We start from the raw sequence: 21,750 nt of genomic DNA, 5'->3' as shown, positions 1-21,750 counted from the left end.
TTAAAGGCTTGATGTAAAACAAATGAGACACAACCCTTTATAACCTCTGATACTGAATATAGTAATTTTTTAATCTGATTTCTTTTAGTTTTTGATTATTTTATGGTAACGAAGCTACCTCCCTGCAGCCTTGTGGTGTGGCACAGTAAGGAGCTCCTCCATGCAGCCTTGTGCTTTTCATCCCACAGAACTCTTCATGGACTACTATTTTAACAACCTAGTACCTGCAGGGGTTGAGAGTTCAACAATAATCCCTACATTCTAAGTATATTAACAGGATCTGGAATTGCATTTACCACAGCATGGCAACACTAAATGTCCTAAGGAAAACATAGCAACACCTCAAGTAATACTCCTCTTTTTGGGAGCCTGTGGATCAAATTGCATTTTACTAATTACCTTAGGTGGAAAGAATAACATCTTCCACAACATCTGTTATTCACAAGGGAAAACAGTGCTTACTTTTGCCCTCTTTCCATTAAATCTACACATTAATTGTTGTATAAGTTGCCTTACAAAGAAACCCTAAATTATCCTGCTGCAGCACTTTTTCATTAAAAAATGTAACTGCTCACTAGATCAGAAGGGAAGGGCTTCATGTCTACATCTTTTATCATCCCCATGGCCTTCTTGAAACTAAGGTGTAAACATGCCATTTTTAAACTGAGGACATGGACCAAGGCCTCCAGTACAACTTGGACAACACAAAGTGCCATTATCAAGGGGATTTAACTGAAATTTGCTTTAGTGATGAGGGCTAATCACAGCACTAGAAAGGCATTTAGGATATGTTGCTGCTTTGTGCTCATCTTTTTCTAGAAATGAACTGTTGTGTTGTTGTACCTACATTTTTGTGATTTCTAACTGGAATCACAGAATTGTTTAAGTTGGAAAAGACCTCTAAGCTCATTGAGTTCAACCACTAAATTAGGCCAACTTGTTCTCAGACTCTGGCTTCTCATAAATCTTTTACCTGAGTCATTAGTTTTAAAAGTAAATACCTGGGCTGTGTATTTGGTCCTTGTGCATTGCAGCTTATTCTGAAGTTTGCGTGCATTCTACCACATTCAACTCTTTCCTGACCAAAACACACTCTGCTTATTCCTAAAATATTCTGGGAAGAGGAGGTGATCATTATTTGCTTTCACATATTCCCAAATCGAATGATTTCTTGTGGAACCTCTTTCCTGAAGAAAATTTGCAACTTTAGGAATTTACACATAAAAAAATTTCACAAGAACCAGCAAATTTTTTACTTGCAGCGTCTGCAACCAGGTCTGGACACTTTTCCCATGGCTCCACTGGGTGCAGAGTCAGATGGGCCAATCTTTGCTCTCTCAGCCCTTCAACTCTTAGACTATCATCATAGCAGCATAAGACACTGCTAATATAACACAGACTTGGGCTTATGAGAGAGTTAGCACTGCAGCAAGGTGGTGCAGAAGAAAATGGTCAGATTGTTCAAGATGCTACTTTATTTCCCTTCCCTATAGGCTCTTTAAGTAAAACATAGGTCTAGTAAAATATTCCCTGCAAAAGTAGCATGAAAGACAGAACCTGAAACCGTGTATTGGCACATGTCTAAGAGATCACATCTCTATTTTTGATGTGTTCCAATAAGCAAAAGGATAATAAACATTACCTGTACTTGCTGCACAAATGTGTATTAATCACACTCAGAAGCATTATCAGTAGCAAAGACAAGATTTAAGTCACTTCACAGCGGCGATACAGCATTTTCTCAATAAACATTTAATTTCAATGTGTGCAACCTTGTGTAGTGTGTGTGCATGCATGTGTAAGCAACCCATAAAATCAACACTCAATCCCCACTACAGCTTTTGAAAGGGAATGCTGCTCTGACTATGAAGGTTACTGCACAAAGTTATGATTTCACACACCATACCATGCTCCTGAGTGCCAGCAATCACAGTGTCAAGGTTAAAAAGAGCCTTGATGGGGGCTCTGTTACAACAGCTGGAAAGAAAAATCAGAGCTCCCATTTTAAATGCATTTGCCTATTAATATACTTGTCCAGATAGACAGGTGGGGAAAATGATGTATTAATACTAATCTGGCACGATTATGTTGGAATTATTAGAACTTTAATAAAAGGTCATTTCAGCAATGAGCTGGGGGGAGGGAAAAACCACCCTGCATAAATAAATGCAGAAAGGCTGGATTAAGCTCTCCCAGCACTATGATGAGGAGAATATGCAAATAAAAACATCCGAGTTGCTCTCAAACAGGAAATGAAAAACTGTAACACAACAAAAACATTTCCCAGAGCAGACATTCAGGCCCTCTGCCAGCTCTTCAAAAACACTGTTAATAACAGTGCAGTAGCTGTTCAATATGGAAGCAGCTGTATGAAGTGAACGAATGGCATGTTACCGGAAAACATGAAGATCAGCAAATTATTATTATTTAAAGAGAGACATAATTTTGCTCAGAGAAAAATGTGCTGTCCACAGAAGCAAAAATCAAATAGCCATTTTATATTTGCAGCTTGTATGACATTAAGTAGAATAGGCAGCACATTGCAAGGCTTGCTAGGCCAGCTCTTCACAAACATTTACTGCTTTGGACAAGTTAACAGCCATGTGATGACATTGCAAAGATACTTTGTTTTGGAGTGCCATCACACCTGTACCTTTGAGGGCTTCTCTCTGTGGACCACACTAAATTCAAGGCTCAGAAAAAAAAAAAATTGCTCTTAGTGGCTACTTTGTGTTTATTCCAGATCTTGTGGATTTCAGCCTTATGCCGGGCAATGGCACTTTGGAAAAAACAGTTTTTCAAGAACTTCTCCTAACACAAACTTCTCTGCAGAATTTACAGAATATATTTGGACTGTAAAACCCACTAACGTAGCTGAAAAAAACCAAAACCACCATAGTGCATTTAAAATCAAAGTAGATGCTGAAAGTAGCAGGGAATTTGTAACTTCTCAGCTCACTTTTGTTCTATGACCTCAAGATAAACAGTAAGTGACATGAACATTGCTTCAGAAAGCAGTGCTACATGGTCCACACGTCAGAGAATGGACAGATTCTGCTTCCAAGCAAAATTTTAAATGATAACTCCTGCCTGAGAAAATACCTGCTTTCCTGAGGATACCCCTGAGGACAAACTATTTTTAAGGACTGGGGCAGAACCCACCCTCAAATGTTTTCCCTTTCATCATAGTACCTGGACAGGTATACCTCAGATTGGCACCCAAGTGCTCCACAGCAGAAGAGATTTCATGGTCTTTGCAAAAATAAAACTCTCCTGCACTTAAGAGTGTGGCCTGGTGGCCGCAATGACCTTCAGGTCAAATAATGAATGATGTCATACTAAATGAATTCACAGCCAGTCTGACACAGACAATCCCTTCATGATAAAAAACATCTCTTACAGCCCTGACCTTTTGGAGTCATCTTCCCTGTCCATGTAGGCGGTGGCAGCAATAACCAGGGTCTCTCTCTTACCTGTAATAACAATCTCTCATCGCCTATGATGGCAGCTTGGTTCCAGTCAATCACCTCCGAGAAGGGCAGCTCCCATCCGTTGCTGAGCATGACCGGGACGCAGGCAGCCTGTGGGCACAGAGGCACGGCCACGTCAGCGCCCAGCAGCAGGGCAGCCTCGAGCCTTCCACCAACACCATGAGCCCCTCTCAAACAAGCTCAGGAGAGGCAACATGGCAAAGAACACCAGAAGCCACAGAGGGCAGCCCAAGTGTTTATAGTGTTCCATTTTGGGCTTACTCATATGCACTGGAAGGTGGGGTTTGCACAGACAGTGGCATTTGCAATCTGGTGCTTATGCTGCCAGACAAGGCCAGAAGTGTTCAGTGCAGCAGATGGAACACTGGAGAATTTCATACAAAATGATGGCCTTCCTTGTTGCTTTGTATACCACTTAACAGGGAGCAACTTCCCTAATTTTTATAGTATGCTGATGATACCCTTACAGAAAATACAGATCATATTTAACTCCTGACCACCTTTCCCATAAAGAAGTAAATTCTCTATCCTGTTTGGTATCAACTCTCCTAAGAAAGGCAACTGCACAAATACAACTTATCTGTCATCACCTATCTACAAAAAGAATTGTTGTATGTCCTAAAACAAACAAAAAGCATACACATTTAATATGTATTTCTTACCAGTATGATCTGTCTAAACTAACTGAACTTTAATGAGTTTTACAAAGTTCTTCTGCACAGACAGTTTGCGAATACTTAGCAAATAGGTCAGTATTTCCATTAACAAATGATTACCACTATGTTCTGGCCAGCTCAACCATAAGATAAGATGCAAATCAAAAACCTTCTGATGTGATGAAATAACCTAATACCAGAGGATTTTTATCAAACCTGTGCTCTGGTTCTCTTTCTTTTGGATCAAGTTAAGCTTAAGTGCTCTGAGTTTGGTCTAGACTAGGGTTCAGACCTCCCAAAAGATGGTATAAAGGGGATCCTTTCAGACTGCTGTATCTTCCTTGGAAGGATGTATCATGCATGGCATCTTACACTGGTCAAGTCTACATTACAGCAGTGATTATTATGTGTAAACAATTGTGATCTTCTGCAAGGAATTACATCGGTGCATGAAAAAAGCCAACCAGAAAACAGTTAGTAATGTGTTTTCATGTTTAAAACATCCCACTAATGTGGATTATGACTTTCAGCATTACCTGGATCCAGAGAGAAAGTGGAAATATATCAGGATTGGTGAATACTGCTGCTAGCCTGATAGTGAAATCCTCAGTTGCCTACATTTTATCATTGACCTGGAGCCCACAAGTTCTGTGCAGTGAGGTACACTCCCTGCTTTCTCCTCCTGAGATGATGTATCTAAGAGAAGCTATATGACTTTGGGCCCAGATGACAGATGAGCTGAGGAGAGCTCTTCAGGAGGATCTGAAGTGACTTGTCATCTCATATAAACCAGTCCCACTTCTTCCTCTGAAGAGACTGGAGAGAGAACAGCACTTTTCAGGTTATTAATCTTCTCTTCAGTAGGAGAAAGAGGCAAGTGACAGTCCAGAACTTGGATCTCAAATTTGATTGCAGGTGCAGGGTTCAGTGGTTACACCTATGTGTCCAAGAGCATGTAGGGTATCCAAAAGACCCATCAAAGGCAGGAAGACATGACACATGATCTACTGGAGTTTTTCTGGAGAGGCAGCAGAAATCCAGAAGAGTTTCTGGGTCCTCTGGGTTTTTAAAATGACATAATGTACCTACACTTAGATACCTGAATCCTGCTCAGCACTGCAGTAAACAATACTCTCTAACAGTAGCTGGGATGTTTTATGGTTGATGATGAAAAGGGATGGGATACCATTCATTAACAGCTTTACTGTCAATGCTGTGACACTTTCCAAATGGCAAAACAACTCCTGGAGACAGGACCCTGTAACGTGTGCTCATTTCCACTTCACTGAAACCAAGCAGCTCCTTCTCTCCACTCCAGCCCCTATGGAAATCCAATGCCAGACCTACAGGGGAGTTGCAGCACCTCACAAAATGCTCTCTATGCCTGACTGAAGATCCAGGACCCCAGGATCAGCCTGACATTTGCCAAAAAACCCCAAACCACCAGACAGGCAGAAGGTGGAGCAGGCAGGTGTCAGGCTTGACCACTGTGCTGCCACAGCCACGGGTGCTTTGGAGCCATTTTGTATTGCCTTCTGCTGCTGGCCCACAGTAAAAAGAGGGCCACTAATGGAAATATTTTTTAAAAGCTGAAGGATATTCAGGTGCTGTCCCAGACAGCATGCGAACTCCCTGAGATCAGCTTATATCCACCTTGACGTGAAGCTTCCATCTGGAGCTTTATCACCTCCAGGCCACCTTCTGTATGTTCAGCAAGCACCATCTCAAAACTGGCAATGCATAAGCAGGTCTGTTTCGGCTGAGCAAAAACAAAAAGCTATTTTTACTGCCCCAGGGATTATGTGTAAAGGCCAGTGTCTCCCAGGGGAAGTCTCACAGCTTGACAAAATACTGGTTTAAACCAATCTCTCAGCCTCACCACATCCAGGGAAACCCTTTTCCTGGAGATAACGCAATCCAACCTTCAGATGAGTTCAGTGCCTCAGCCTCTCCTGGGAAGAAGCTGCCAATTGCTCCAGAAGTATGAATTGAGGCTTTCGCAAAGTGGATTACTGTCCACTAGGGAAATGAAATAAATTTCCCTCCTCCCCGCCTCCCTGCTATTGCACACTGAATTGCAGCCAGCGTAGTCACTGCTTTACACTGCAGCTCTTACCTGCAAGGCTTCCAAAAACCTGAAAGAGCCAAGCCTGCGGCCACGGGGAACCAGACAGAAAGTGGCATTGTGCAGCATTTCACGGTAATCATACCTAACAAGAACAGGGGAGAAAAGAGAAAATTCAATTAGTGCTGAGTCCTAGAGTAACTGGGCATGAAAATGCAAACAGCTGTTGTGACACATCTGGATAAAATCATCCCCAACCACAACCATTCAGCACCAGGTTAACTAACTCCCTCCATGCATGTGTGTCAGCCTCCTCTCTGGCTCCTTTTTGTTCATCCTCAGGTGCAACCACCTCAGGAGAGAGCTGGGGAGAGTGGTAATGAGACTGATAAGGAAGGAAGTAATTTTGCCTTTGCAATAATGAGCCAGTACAGTGCATGACTTCCAAGAACAAATTCACATTAAATATTTTGATACCCAAAGCATTGTTGCAGTACTACTGTGACCCTGATTTCTATTCAGATTTAGTCAAAGTCACAAGAGGTTTGTACAAAGCAAAAAAAAAAAATTCAAACTATGCCAAAGAAATATTTCCTTATCAGGCATGCACTAAAAAAGGGATGGGGGGATACAATGACTCACTTGGTGGTTATTGTTAAGTGTGGAGAGAGGAATAAATGACCAGATTTTGGCAATTAATCACATAGCTGCAATAATCCATGCTCCTCTGAATTGAAGTGCTGATAGACACTTCTGGGTTTTTTTCCCCAATTACATCAATCACCACAAAATCATTCACCAAAACCACACATCAAATCCCAACAGTTTCCCACCCCTTATTAGCAAATTGTACTTCTGACAAGCCCATGGAACTGTGAATGGCATTGACCTCGTCTGAGTCAAAAGGATCCAGATTGAACACCCTCCATTCTCCAGAGTGTCCTGGACTCTCTACATAGATGCTATTTTGACAGCAACTTGTAGCACTGAATTTTTTTGACACCAATAGTGTAATTTTACCATGTCCTGCAGGCAGAGCAAATTTTTTTTGTACGTCTGTTTATGTGTATATGTATATATATATATACATGATTATATTTCATATACAAAGAAGTCAGGATCTATGTTTGTATTCTCACACAGGCCAGACAGATGGGAGTAAGCCAATTTTCAATTATAAGCTCTGTCTTTAGGAAGAAACATCTTGCAAAGGCCCATTTGCTTAAACAAGCGTGTATAGCTAATTTGCACAAGAAAAGGTCACTATGAATGGATTAAGATTATCTCTACTGAGAGTAAAATAAAACCCCTCATTGCATTAATTAAAACTACAAAACAGACTTCAAAGTCCCTTTTTTCTTTTGAATCCTATCTCAACTTTGGTTAAAATACATATATACATATTCCATCTGAGTGGCAGCTATTTATTTTTCTCTGTGTGGGATAGAGATTGGCAGCCATGTCCCAGCTCACCAGTCAGCACTGACACAGCATACAGGGGAAAATATTAGGACTGGAATATCAAAAAAAACAATTTTAAAAGAGCTGCCATTTTTAAGCATTCTTTTTTTACGTATCGAGAGGTCTGAGGGTCATTGCCTTTACTGTGTATTGTAGGATAGCAAATATTAATAAATACCAAAATAAATACCAAAAATAGAATACCCCATAGGGCTAGAATACAGCAGTCAGAAGTTCCCCATCACTGCAAATGTGAAATCCTGTTAATACTCCAGAATACAACCTTCTCCACAAAACACTGATGGCAAAACCAGAACACAAAGGAAAGCAGAGAGCAAGGCCACTGCAAGTGAGTCTTCCAGCGACATCCTATACTGGGCACCTTTTCTTTCATATCTAACTTGCTGGTTTTAGGATAGATTTACAAAGGGAAAAAAAAGGAACAGGATTTTGTTGACCATTTCCCACCTTGAAACCATTTAGCATCTTGCTCCCATTTTTGAGCCTTTTAAAACTTAACGTGTGATTTATTGTGGAGGTCTGTAATAGCACAGTTCATGGTCATTCGAGCAATTTATCTACATCATGTGTACACAGAAAGCCCCATCCTAACCTTGATGTATGGGCACAAACATACATCCCTCGCTTCAGGGAGGACCCACAAATACAGAAGGAACAGATCCAGAGTAATATAATATCCACCAAGAGCTGCTGAAGTGAATGAACCAAACCAGAGGTTCTATTGAACAAATTTCCCTGCAATTCCAACCAAAATGCTTTAAGGTGACTCAATGGGATCTTTGAGCGCAGTGATAAGGGACCCACGTCCACTTTAAACCCCTCAGAGACCACTCTGGGATCAAGCATCTATTTGAAATCTGCAAACATGATGTGCTAGTTTTAGTCCTACGAGTTCATGGGTAGCACACCAAGCAATGGGAGCACTCTGGCTTAGCTGGAAGACAGAAGATGGCCCAGTACGTTTAAGTAGAAATTTGGGAACACCTTTTGTGCAACACACGTAACCAGCCCCAAATACACAAACATTTCTGTCAGGCTGCATGCAGAGCTTTGTAATTCCAAGCACTGCTTGCAGAGGAGATAATATACACGCACCAAACAGTATTTCAGAGTCAAGTTTGCAGCAGAGACCATTTTTGTTTGTTTGTTTGTTTTTTGGACTGCTAGGCAGCATTTGGAGGAGATCTTGGCCACAAAAACATCACTTGGTAAATGAAACGCCAGCCCACAGGCCATGGTGAGGACAGAAGGCTCAGGGCAACTTTCACTTTCAGACTCCTCATTCATCCCAGACAGAACCATACACACAGCAGGAGGTTTGATTTTTGCCAGCATTTTGTCAGGGACTGCGAAGTATTTGTGTACATTTTTTTCCACATAGTAGAAAGCATACAGCATTACACCTGAAAGCATCTCTGCACTTCCCTTAACTCAGACTTAAAATACTTTCAGTGAAGTGAGTGAAATAATCTCTATGATTAAAGGTAAGTATTTGAGTTAAGTATTTGTTGGACTTGAAATTTCTGCTTTGCTTGTCCAGGAGAGAAATCAGAGCTGTCACTGACTTCCAGGAACACCCTCTCAGCTACAGTACTGATGTTGTACATTAAGTACCAATCTGGCATTTAATGCAAACATCAGTACTGCATCAACTACAGGCTTTATTTCCCCACTATCCCCAATGGCTAATCTCAGCAAAACCTCAGGGAGGTTATCAAATATGAGAACCTCCACTCACAACTGGAGGAGGTGTCTTAAGCTATAGAGAAAATAGTCAAGTGTTTAGAAGAGGTTCTTCCAGGGTTCCCTCTTATTCTTCTCCCCAGCAATGGGGGTTAGATCTGTTTCCAAAACTACTTATTACCATTAGCTGGTAACATCTGAAGATGGCAGGGACGTTTGCTACAGTCTTCCAGCTTGCATTGCTGTGGTTTCTGCAAACTCAGAGCTGCCACTGTGTGTGGACAGCTCTCCTTTACCTGCCCACTGAGACGCTCTTTTCTTACCCAGCTGTGGAGTTTTTTCAGGCTCCAGAAAATCAGAGCAAAGCCCAGCACTGCAGGGCACTGAGCAGGGGCTGGCTGGGCACTTCTTCCTTACTTATGTTGCTTTGGTGTTGCACTACTTCTGGCACTTTCCTTTCCTTCTGGCCGTTTATCTTCCCTAGCGTTTACTGTAGTAAAGCTTTTAGAGGAGTCCTTTGCTTTGCTTAGAAGGTATTTATTTCCAGAAAGCTCCAGGTTCCCACATTAGAAGACTGGCAGGGAGCGGGGGCACATGCTTATTGCTCATACATTCCTGATTCCTTCATTCTGCACGCTTGCACAGAGGTAACATTTTACTGCCAATTTTAGGGTCGGCTTGGCCTGGGTCTCAGCTGCAGCATTCAAACACGTTAAAATCCAAAATGCATATGCCTTAAAAATGACAGTTGGGTCTTCAAAACTAAAATAGCTGCAGATTTAATTCAAAGCTGGCATCCCTCTGTAAGTATTAGAGGCATGTTTTATTAACTTTCAGGCTTCTTTTTATAATGATTAAGTATACATTGTTCACAGCTAGTACCTTTTTAGGCAGCATAAAAGAATAGCTCTATTTGCAATCAATTCTAATGTATTCATGACTTAATTGAATTATTCCCTCCCTGCCACCACCTATAGCTGAGGAAATGTTTGGCCCCATCGATCACACAGGTATAAACACTGCAATGCCATGTGGGCAATTATCCAAAGGAGAAACACTGCCCGGTCAAATGCTCCTACCATTTTAACTCCTTGATCCAACACACAGCAATCTGTCTTCCCCCATCCCCCTTTTTTCTTTTTTTCTTCTGATGTTCAGACCATGTCAATCAGCACATGGATTAGAAGGCTGTTTGGGATTCCTGATTCTCCATTATCCCAAGGAGCCCCGGCAGGCTGCAGAAACTCTGCAGTGACTAATCAGCCATGCCTTACATTCCTTCCTACAGCTTAAGCATTTCCCCATGTCACTACACCGCAGAGATTATAAACTAGCCTGGGAAATATTTCACTACCGATTTTAGTATAAACTATTTTTTTTGAAAGCCACATCTTCATCACCACTGATTGAAGAGAGGTCTAAAATCTAAACAGCCTGTTTAGACCAGCAGGTATGTCTAGATGCAGTGATTATCACGACACTTTATCTAGTTATATGTCACCTGTCATGTAGACAACATGTTTTGTTACAGGACAAAATCACCATTCCCGTTTCATAGATGGAAAACTTCAACCACAAATGACTGGTGGCTTCTCCTGCAGCTAGAGGGACCCCAACTGGGAATGCTAACCACAGCATCCTGACCTTACTTCTTCCTCTCTGGTGATGCGGCATTCACTGAAATCCAGCTGCATGTTCTGGCTATTAAAATTCAGATGGAAATACAGGAGCAGAACCCAAGCCAAATACAACAGGTTTAACTCAAATCAAATGCAATGGGTTTAACCCAGCAGTACATATTTTAACAGTACCACACATAATCCATCTTTTGGAAGATGCTGGAGCTCGTCTTTGGCAGGGACTATCAGCACATTCCACTGTAGATGTCAGATGTGACTAGAGCTGCTTTTTTACTTCCTGAGCCAAAAAAATTGTGATGGCACTTAACCAACTATGTCCAGGGCTCCCTCTCTGAATCTGCAAGCCCATGAAAGCACACTGCATCTTCCAGAAGTTTCTGTATCATATGGAGTACTACAACAAAGACAGACAGTAAAATCTTTAACACAAGGGTAAATGGAGAAGTGTTTCCCAATTTTGCAGTATATTCATTTTCAGCTATTAACCAATTGGCCATTTTTCCATGTGTGAATTCTTGACACAGATGGCTCTGAACTACTGGCTGGAGTGCCTGAGAAGAAACCCCACTCAGTCACACGGAGCGTCTCGTTGCTTGGTTTCCACTAAGGTATGTTGGCTTTTTAAATAAACTGTCAAGTAAAACTTGGCATTGAAAACACCAAGTGAGTAACTGCCTTTGTAGAGGAGCTGACAGCTCGGCTGTGTGTCAGATAGATAGCTGCTCAAGACTGAGCTGGGAAGGCTCATGCATCCTGCTTGGAAGGGTGCCGTCACTGCGAGCTGCTTGCTTCTGGATTTACGGCTGCGCGATGCTTTGGGGTGATCTGAACGCTGGTTAACTGGCTACTGGCAGTTCATCTCCTGCTCTGCAAGTGCTGGTTCTGGAATTAGAAAGTTTGGAGGTGCAAAAACATAATTGGAAAACTTTTTTTTCCTGTTTAAAAGGCTAATTGATTTCACAGGTGTTTAATTATCATTTGCTGTGAGATAATACCTTGTAGTGCCATAAAAAATGGATTTAATTTTCGAGTGCTTGCAAAACCATTGCCAAAGCCAAGTTAGAGCGAAAGCTAGATAATTATTCTATAAATCAAACACACTGCCTCCTTTCTTTGAAATTTTTAATACTTGGCTATAATGATATCTGACGACCTTGAAACTAACATAAAAAGGATTTTCTTGCCAAGTGCTGAAAGGCAGCCATTAGAGTATTTCTTTCAGTCTAGCTTGTTACTGCAGCCACTGCTATCATACTGCCCTGGCTGCTGGACTACATGGATGCCACTGTCTGACTGCAGCAACAGTGTGAACAGCGATTTCAGAACACTGGTAATGGCCAAGAATGGGTACGAGCACGAGCCCAATCTGAAAATTCTGCATCATTCTACTAGGCCTTGCAATGGAGATGAAACCATGTAAGCATGCAGCAACTAACAGCGAAGCGGAACTGTTTCCTCCATTCCATGCCAGCATCTTCCTTTAGTTCAGAAAGTTGGATTAACAAATAAAAACAGGGAAGTAGACTTTTCACTTTAGCACTGCTAAAGAAACTTTATTTTACAGTTAAGATGGACAGTAACCATTAAAACTGGAAGTATCTTTAAAGTCCTCATCTTCACTGTTGGCTTCAGTTCAATATTATGTGGAAAACCATTTGGATACACAAGCCATTAAAGTCAACGTGCATTCCAACAAATAAAAATGCTCTGAAGATTTCTGTCTAAATATTTACACAAAATGTCCTGAAAATCTATAAGATGCATGCAAGGCATGCACAACACTTGGACTGCAAAATGCTATCCAACTGGCTCCCGGTGTAATGGCTAGACCACCCAGAACAAGTAGTCTTACACAGTAGCAAAACTGGTCTCAGCAACATCATTTGATATTTAAAGATAACTGCTTATTTAGCAAGTGTACCAGAGTGGGTTTGTAAGTGGCATGTCAGAGGCAAAAATTGCAGAGGTGCCTCTCTAGACAGTGTTACAGCCCAGTTACCAGCAGCCTGCTAATGGCACCATGTAGTGCTTTTTCTAAAGCCAAACACCGGCTCCCAGGCTTTGAAGTCCTCTAAGGGTGCCTGTTTCACAGCTGCACCTCACTGTGCTGGCAGCAAGAAAACTCACATCATGCCTGAACAAGAAAAACCCATGGAGAAGCAAATGCAGTGCTTGCCTGTATCTTGTGAAGAATGTAAATGCAGCCCCACATATTGCAAATACCCTCCAGGTGGGTGGGAAAGCGGGGATAGTGATGCTCGCACGCGCGGATGCACACCCAGGAACCTGCACACACACAGCCACATGGTAGGATTTTACCTGGCCCCACCTCCCCTGCCGTGCCCTCTGAAGTGACAAAATGCACGTATGAATGCTCTTTGTCTGAAAAGTGCCCAGCTGGCACTTACTGACCACCAAGGTGCTGGACAAGGTAAAAATAAGACCAAGTTACTAAGACGATCCAGTGGCTCCGACAGCCACTATCTAACAATAAATTACACCAGCACTTCGCATCATTATGGAACCTCTACCTTGCCATTTTCTGGAGATTACGAACTCCTTTTAGGATATTTTAATACAAAGCACCCCAGCCTGCTGGCAGGAGAACAAAGCAGCACCTCCACTTCACCAATGTAACCACCATGCAACCTGAATTTGGGCTTCATCTACTCAGCCTTGTTCCTCAGTATTCTGCCTAGAAAAATGCAGGAGTGAGTTGAAAGCAGTGTCTAACTCTTGATAGTCTGCTTTGGTGTTTCAACAGGGAACTAATAAATATACTGGGCTGCATCAAAAGAAGTGTGACCAGCAGGTTATGGAGATGGTTCTCCACTCCACTCTGGTGAGACCCCACCCAGAGCACCGTGTCCAGCTCTGGGGTCCCCAACAAAAGGACATCAACTTGTCAGAGTGGGTCCAGAGGAGGCCACGGACACAATCAGAGGGCTGGAGCACCTCTCCTACGAGGAAGGGCTGAGAGTTTGGGCTGCTCAGCCTGGAGAAGGCTCCAGTGAGTCCTTATTGTGCCTTTCAATATATAAAGGGTACTTATACAAAAGAAGGAAAGAAGACTTTACCACATCCTGACAAGAGTAATGGTTTTAAATTAAAAGTGATTGGACATAAGGAAGAATTTTTGCGGTGTGAGGGTGATGAGGCACTAGAACAGATTGTCCAGAGAAGCTGTGGATGTCCTGTCCCTGGAAGTGTTCAGGCCAAGTTGGATGGGGCTCTGAGCAACCTGGTCTAGTGGAAAGTCTAGCCCACAGCAGAGAGGCTGGACTAGACAATCTTAAAATATGCCTCCCAATACACACAATTCTGTAATTCTACGATACTTATTTTTAAAATTGAGAATATTCTATTATGTCCTTCACAGAGTAACTTTGTTTGGACTTTAGCCCTTTCCCTTTAGAAGTGAAGCAGTGTCAAACACTTGTCCTAAATAGCTCCATCTACTCCCATTAACCAAACTCACATGCTGTGACAGTCCAGCAGTGAACATCTTTGGGGTAATTTCCCACTGCAAGGACAATTTTCTTACTGATTTGTTGTCTAACTTAAAAAGCAAACAAAAAAACCCCAACAAACCAAAAAATCAAACCACTACTGGAATTTCAGTTATTAAAGCATCAGTTTGGATTAAAGATCCAAACAAAGAAAAATCTATTACTGCATTTTCTGAACAAAGAAAAAATTTTAGTTCCTCTGCTACCTGCTCTAATTTTGAGATTACAGGACATACCTGAAAGCCTCAGCATGCAGAGATATAAAAGACTTATTGTGAGATCGTTACCTGTCAACACACCTGTTGGCTCTAAAGCTGATGACTGCTACCTACCTGTCAAAAAAAATAAAAGGCCTCCAAATCTTTCTTAATTATTTTTAAATAGTTCTTTATTAAAAACTTGAGGTTAAGAAATGCTAAAGAGGATCAGTTTTCGAGACTTTCACACTTCAGTATCTGTGGTTACTGAATGTTTTAAATAACCTAGGGGAAAAAAACGGTTGATTACAGGCCCCGGAGGGTAAAAGATGGATAAAATCAGTGTTCTGCACCCATTTATGCAAGTCTGGTAGCTGGACCCAGTAGAGACCAGAGGAGTCCATTGTAAAGAATACCATCCTCTCATTAAGCTGTATGTAGGACTGGGGCTTCGGCAGGACAGCAGAGAAAGTACAAGTCCCTGAAGAGCAAATTAGAAGGAGTTATAGTTTCTTTTTCGCTTTGAATGTCTGGCTGAGCTCTTTACCAAACAATTTAGAATAGTCCTTATGAAGCCTACCATTTTCTATCCAGCTCCACAGATTTTCCCATTACGGCTATCGAGCTCCTAAGTGGCTTGTTGGCATCTTTAAAAGTTATAGTCCTCCAGACGCAACATCTAAAAATGGAAAGCAAAGATGATGTGCAATGCTGCCTCTAATTATGCAGGAGTTCATTTCTATGAATGACTGGATTTGTTTCCAAAAAAACAGAGGGACTTTACACAGGAACTGCTGGCAGAGCCCCATGTTGTCTAGGCATGCTGACCTAAAATGTGACCATGCTTGGAGGAGAAATTAGTTCAGCAAATCCAAGGAACAACTTTGAATGAAACAGAGAAGTGATTTTTTACTCATACAGAGTTAGCTGCAGCTTAGTCCCCAGAAGCAATACACCACAACACATCTAGATACTTCATTCTTTTGGCTGATTATTAATTCTACTTGCCTTCATCTCATGACCTCCAAGTATTTTCTTTCTCCTTTCTATAAATGAGACAAAGCTACCTCAAAAATAGGATTAGGACACAAAGTGGGGAGGGGGGAACAACTCTAATTCTGTGTATTTTGGTTTTGTAGCTCTGAATTTTAGGGTAAACTCCCAGCACTGTTAACAGTCCAGGGTGGTTTCCACTGGCTGGCAGCAGGGGCTGATCTTCTGGATTTAATGAGACCTAGCTTCTGGAATAAAGCAGAGCAGGAGTGTGAACTCCCTGGAAGGGTAGGAAACGGCAAAGTTTTTTTCCTTATTGCAATCAACAGTCGAAGTCAGGTTATATTATTCATAATTTTTTTTCCTTAGAGAGAGAAAAAAGAATATAGCAGGAAAATCCACTGATAAATGTTTTTTGGTGATGCATTTTCTACCCATTCACAGTTTTGCTAAGATAAAGCTAAATCAAGGCCATGCCTTGTGTGGTTTGACAACCAAGACTGTGCTTCACTGAGTGGCCAGGTAAAATGGAATCTGTCACTCTGCAGATCTGCTCTTTCTCTGTGCTTGCTCACTTCTGCTGACTACAGTAAAACCCAAGTTCTCTCTTGTTTTTCTCAGCAAAAAAGACATCTATAACTAGTGCACTGGTCCTCTTCATTTCTGCATCACCAAGTGCCCCTTGGAGCCAATCTCCTCTCCTCAGCCAGAGTGAGCTGCATGCCATTAAGCATCAGTTTAAAACTGCAGATGGCTTTTATTAGGTATTTCTCTACCTTCTACATGTTGTTGAGGCAACTCCAGTGGTCTTTAGTTGATGTTGAACCAGAGCAGCGTGTCTATAATACATTCAGTAAGGCTGGAAAGAGTTTTATCCTCTTTCAAAGGTACAAGGGATAATTGTTTCAAACTGAAAGGAGCTAAGTTTAGGTTGGATACAAGGAAGAAATTTTTCAGATTGAGGGTGCTGAGACACTGGAATAGATTGCCCAGGGAAGTTCAGAATGCCCTGTCACTGGAAGTGTTCAAGTCAGATTGGCTGGGGTTTTGAGCAGTCTGATCTATTGAAAGATTGCCTGTCCAAAGCAGGGGATTGGACTAGGTGATATTTTAAGATCCAGCTCAAACCTTCCTATGGTTCTGTAAGTCTCCACTGTGATATATAGGACTTTTAGGCAAAATTGCTGTCTAAAAAAACCCAGAAGCACGTTTGCATCCATGCATACTTATATGCACACACCTCCACACTATTTACAAAGGACTTTCATCTGGAAACCACTGATGCATGCACTTAGCCGCCTTCTCCTGCCTGACCCTGCCCTGACACATAAAAGAACCTCACATACGATTTTTGCAAAATTACTTTTTCAAAAAACAAGGCCTATTTTGAGAGCAAAGTTAGAGGAATAACCAACCACAGCAAACTGGAAGAGAGCTCTTCTTAAGCATGCAAAGCAAGAAAGTCAGTTTGAAAATATTAAATGCCAAACACTAAACCAGACCATTTCATAGCTCTGAGCACCATTGTCACTTTGCTCCTAAGCATCCCACCAACATACCTGCTGATGGTGATTGCCTGACTGCTCACATCTGCACCTCCAGTGCCTCACCTCAGTGTCAGGCATCTGAGCTATGCTGGGCCTGAGCCTACGAGCTGCAGATGGTTGTTTCTCCATCCCTACTGACGCCAACTCCTGCTCTCGGTGCTCAGCATTGCTCACAGCCCTGTTTCCCCTTTTTAGCATTCCTGCCCCGCTGGGCAGTGTTTGCCTGAACATGCTACGTCTGTTTGCAAGCTAATAAATTATTTACACAAACTATTCAGGCATAGCAGCAAAGATATAAAACATTTATCAACAAAAGGAACAGTTTGTCATTTTAAAGTAATTATGTTTCTTTAAAGAAACCAACAAATTCAGTTGTCTCAGAATTACTTCTTAGTTTTTGCAGACTTGAAAGGGCTCCTTCCCTGGCAGAGAGGAATCTCTACTCCACTTTAACCATGAGAAATTTTATACCTCAGCAAAGAAATCTAAAGGTGGCAGGTTTTGTAGCAAGAACCCCAATGAGAAGCACAGATCAAGTTGGGCATATGTTGGCACCTTCTCCTGTGATCTGCCAAACACTGAAACACTTCACATGAGCTGTAGGAGAGCAGGGAACTCCTAAGTGTATTTGCAGCTCTGCTCTGGGGCCAGTATCTGAAGCACACCTACAGCACACTTAAACCAGGGAGCAGCTGTACCAGCCCCATCCCTGGAACACTGCCAGACACCTCCTCCAGCCCCACAGGGAAGTGTGCAGGGCCAGAATGCCACTGCCGGCCAAAAAAGCCCCCTGCTCCCTGCCCTGCCTTTAATGTCTCCTCCAGACGTGAAGGTGCAAGGACAAATGGAAAGGGAAAGGCATCAGCATGCAAGTGCTCAGAGGGACCTATGATCTGGTGTGCTTTGCAGATTGCCAAGGAAAACACGACTGTCCAGACAAAAGGGTTTAGGAGAGGATGCCAGCAGTGATGAGATTAGTCAGAGGAACAACAGCTCCTCAGCCAAATGCTAACAGCCAACAGATGGATGGGAAAAGTGTTGACTGTAAGACAGGCCATGCAAGGATGCAGTGCAACATGCAACTGGACTGCTTTTTTTATACAGGTGTGTTAATGCTGGTATTAGTTTTAAAATATTTAATATTATTTTTGAATTTCCAGTGATAAGCACAAAGCAGGTTAAAAGACATCTGTAAAAGAGGCTTCTCTATCCGGGTGACCTTCCTACCTCTCTAAAACTGTAATTGCAGCCCCTTGTGCTAGTGGGAACTAGACAGTTCCCAGCTGAGTGTGGGTTTTGTGTGTTGTGTCCCCAAGGGGTATAAACAAGACCTCAAGCTCTCCCTACAAACTTCCGAGCAGCTGTTCTCCCCCAGCTGCCCTTCTCAGACTCCAGATGGGCTGTGATACAGGCCTGTTCCTACAGCAGTGCCTCAAATCATGTGTTAGATGTGTCAGCAATTTTTGCCAACATTGGAGGCTAAAAAGGTGCAGACCTGGAGCAGGGTTCTGGAGCATCTCCATGTAGCACAGACATCTTTTACATTCTGTTTAAGAGACTATAAACTGCAGTAAACCAAAATATAATGCTTGGCATCTGAAACAAGACGTTTTACCTTAGAAAGGAACAATTCTGTATAGGATTAGAGGGTCATTGTGGACAAGCAGCTTAAGGCTGTTACAGAAGAGCAAATGAATCCTTAGACACATCAACCATGTATACACAGAGAAGAAATTGTCCCTTTGTACCTGGAATCAGTGAGGCAGACATCAGAAAATATCCTGTGCTAACATCTCCACATTTTATAAAGATGGTGAATAATTGAAGACAGAGAAAAGGGACAGAGAAGTTATTTAAAGGACTGTAGTAAATACCCTTCTGAGAGAGACTGAAAGACCTCAGCTTGTTCAGCTTATCAGTGAGAAGAGGAAGAAGTGGCTTGATTACAGCATATAAGTGGCTCTACAGGGAGAAAAATAAAAGGAAGCAAGAGTTCTTCAACCTGCTGAAAAAGGGCATAACAAGAATCAAGAGGTAGAAGTTAAAAGTGAAACAAACATCAATAGAAATCTGTAGTAATGCCTGGCACTGAAGGTATTTTAAGTACTGACCAAACTGCCAGGAGAGATGGTGGCTCCTCCATTAAGTGATCTCTTGAAACTGGAAGGAAGTGCCTAGCCAGAGGACACACTCGGACTCATCCCTCCTTACTGGATGCAGCACGGCGTAAAGCGGGTGACAGAATGGGCTGTGCAGGAGATCAGACAGAGTAATCTCCTGGTCCATCTGGCTTTCCATTTTCTGTAAAAGCTACTAGAATCTGGTGCTTTTTCACAGTCCTGCATTCAAAACCTCTACCTCCAATATTCCGTCATGTAAACTTCACCCAATTACATTAGTACTGAAATGCCTGGGGATATCTTCTGATAAGCAGCCCAGGCACTACTCAGATCATTTTACTGGAGGTACAACAAATTCTGTAAGATTAAATAACAACAATTTACACCTCATAACAAATAACCTTCAGGATTTTTCTACTTCAGACCAACACATTCATCTTATTCAAGAATTATTCACTTGATGGACAGGCAGTTGAAAATGTAACTACTTTTTTTTTTTGAACTGAGATCAATATTGCATTTCTATATATCTCAAATGGTTCCATTCCAATAAAATTCTCCACAAGACTTTTCCACAAGGATGATCATCCCAAATAAGCTATCAAGGTTGATTATCATTTTGGCAAACTTAAGAGACGCATTCATAAATTAACAGAGAAGAAGCGGGAAAAACCCCAAACCAATAAAATTATTATGCCTAGATGGAAATTTTGAAATGATCTCGTTTTGACGGATTACTGAAGCCCTCTCGAGTTCATCTGCAGATGCTGAAAGCATGAATGGATAAAACTGGAAGCTTAGCAAAGGGATTAGCAAAGTCATTAACACAATCACATCTTCCCTATGCAGAATATTTTCTTTCCTCCTCCCTCTGCCTTTCAAAGGTCTATGATCTCTGTCTAGTAATGCAGCCAGTTCTTATACAAAACCTACCAAGACCTTTGTAATTCAGCTGGGAACATCAGTGCTTATTATCTTTTGCACTGAGACGTCCTGTTTAAAACTAGTCTCCCATCTCAAATTAATATTCTGCTGTGGGAGGTTTGCAGAAATGGACAAAGGATGAGAAATCAATTCAAAGGCCGCTCTTCTTCTGGAACTCCATGTTAGTTTGTGTTTAGAGGGGAGAAAGGTCTGAGCAATCCAGTCCCACCTCTCAAATACTTTTTTTTGTTTGTTTGTTTTTGTTTTTTTTTTTTTGTTTTTTTTTTTTTTTTTTTTTTTTTTTTTTTTTTTTTTTTTTTTGTTTTGTTTTGTTTTGTTTTTGTTTTTTTTTTTTTTTTTTTGTTTATACCTTCCTCTGCTTTGGGCTTTCTTGCTCTGCTGAGTAAGTACATCTCTGGCAGAATCTGACCATGCAAGGCAATGTGCGGCTTGTGTTTTGCCCACACCATGGCATCTCAAGCTGGCTGTGGTTTAACAGGTGTCTCCCAGCTCTCAGCCAGCAGAGAAAGCAGCCTCTCAGCCTCCTCTCCTTCAGCCTGACAGGTTTGGCATGGTTCTGTGGTGACCTTTTCCATGGAGTTTTGAAGAATAACATAATTGCTGCCTCAGCAGATTCCTCAAGAAATTCATGAGAGAGCTTTCAGCTCCAGTTTTGTGAGGAATCTGGAAAAAATTAAGCCTTTAAAGTGACACACGACCTTACTGTCTGTCCCAGTGCTGCCACAAATGTCAAAAGCCTCAGAAAACACTGCTTGAATCAGAGATTTGACAAAAGTCCCATAGAGAAGTTATAGCAGATGATATTAACCCATTACTCCATGAATTCTATCACAGCTGGTAATTTTGGGGTCGCTCCTCAACCCCCAGACTCCTGAAAAATGTGCAAATTCATTTTGCTCAAGGAACTAGCACACTGTGCATTCAGATGAATGCTGCAGAGATATGTCCATGGGCATCTTCTGTAGTGGTTTATACTCATCACAGTGGCAGACCAGCAGTCTCTTAGCCTCAGGTCTTAATGCATCTACACTCATAATTTTCAGGAACATAACTACTCTGCACGTGCTACATGTGGAGGGAAGGGCAGCTCTGGCTGGGCTGGAAGATACAGTGTTCCACAGCACCCCAGGCATGGATGGTGATATAATGCTGCTTTCTCAGTCACACAAACCAGGTCCCATGAAAAGCAGGGACCTGTCTCACCCTGTCTTGATAACCCTGCTGCATAGAGAGGAAAGAAATGGTGAGGCCAGAAGGGAGCAGGCTCAGGAGACAGAAACAGGAGCTCCCTGCCTGCCAAAGGAGAGCTGGGCTCTGGGGTTAACCAGGAGTGAAAGGCCAAGCACCCAGCAGAGAGAGGCATCCCCCCAGGCTGTGTCTGGGTCTCACAGGACAGGACAGCAGCCTGCTGCATGATCCAGC

At 42.1% G+C, this 21,750-nt stretch overlaps 1 protein-coding gene across 1 annotated transcript in view; it reads right to left on the bottom strand.

The window, feature by feature from the left end:
• The window catches only part of EXT1 (exostosin glycosyltransferase 1), a 188,083-nt gene that overhangs the window by 29,568 nt on the left and 136,765 nt on the right, over positions 1-21,750 (bottom strand). The window contains exons 2-3 of the mRNA XM_063422346.1: positions 6,264-6,357; positions 3,474-3,581 (exon numbers count right to left, since the gene is read on the bottom strand). Coding sequence (XP_063278416.1) covers positions 3,474-3,581; positions 6,264-6,357 — 202 coding nt within the window. The remainder of the gene's footprint in view (positions 1-3,473; positions 3,582-6,263; positions 6,358-21,750) is intronic.

Source organism: Prinia subflava, chromosome 1, assembly GCF_021018805.1.
Source record: "Prinia subflava isolate CZ2003 ecotype Zambia chromosome 1, Cam_Psub_1.2, whole genome shotgun sequence".
NCBI lineage: Eukaryota > Metazoa > Chordata > Aves > Passeriformes > Cisticolidae > Prinia > Prinia subflava.
The sequence above is the reverse complement of the archived record's forward strand: the minus strand, read 5'-3'. Positions and strand labels throughout refer to the sequence as shown.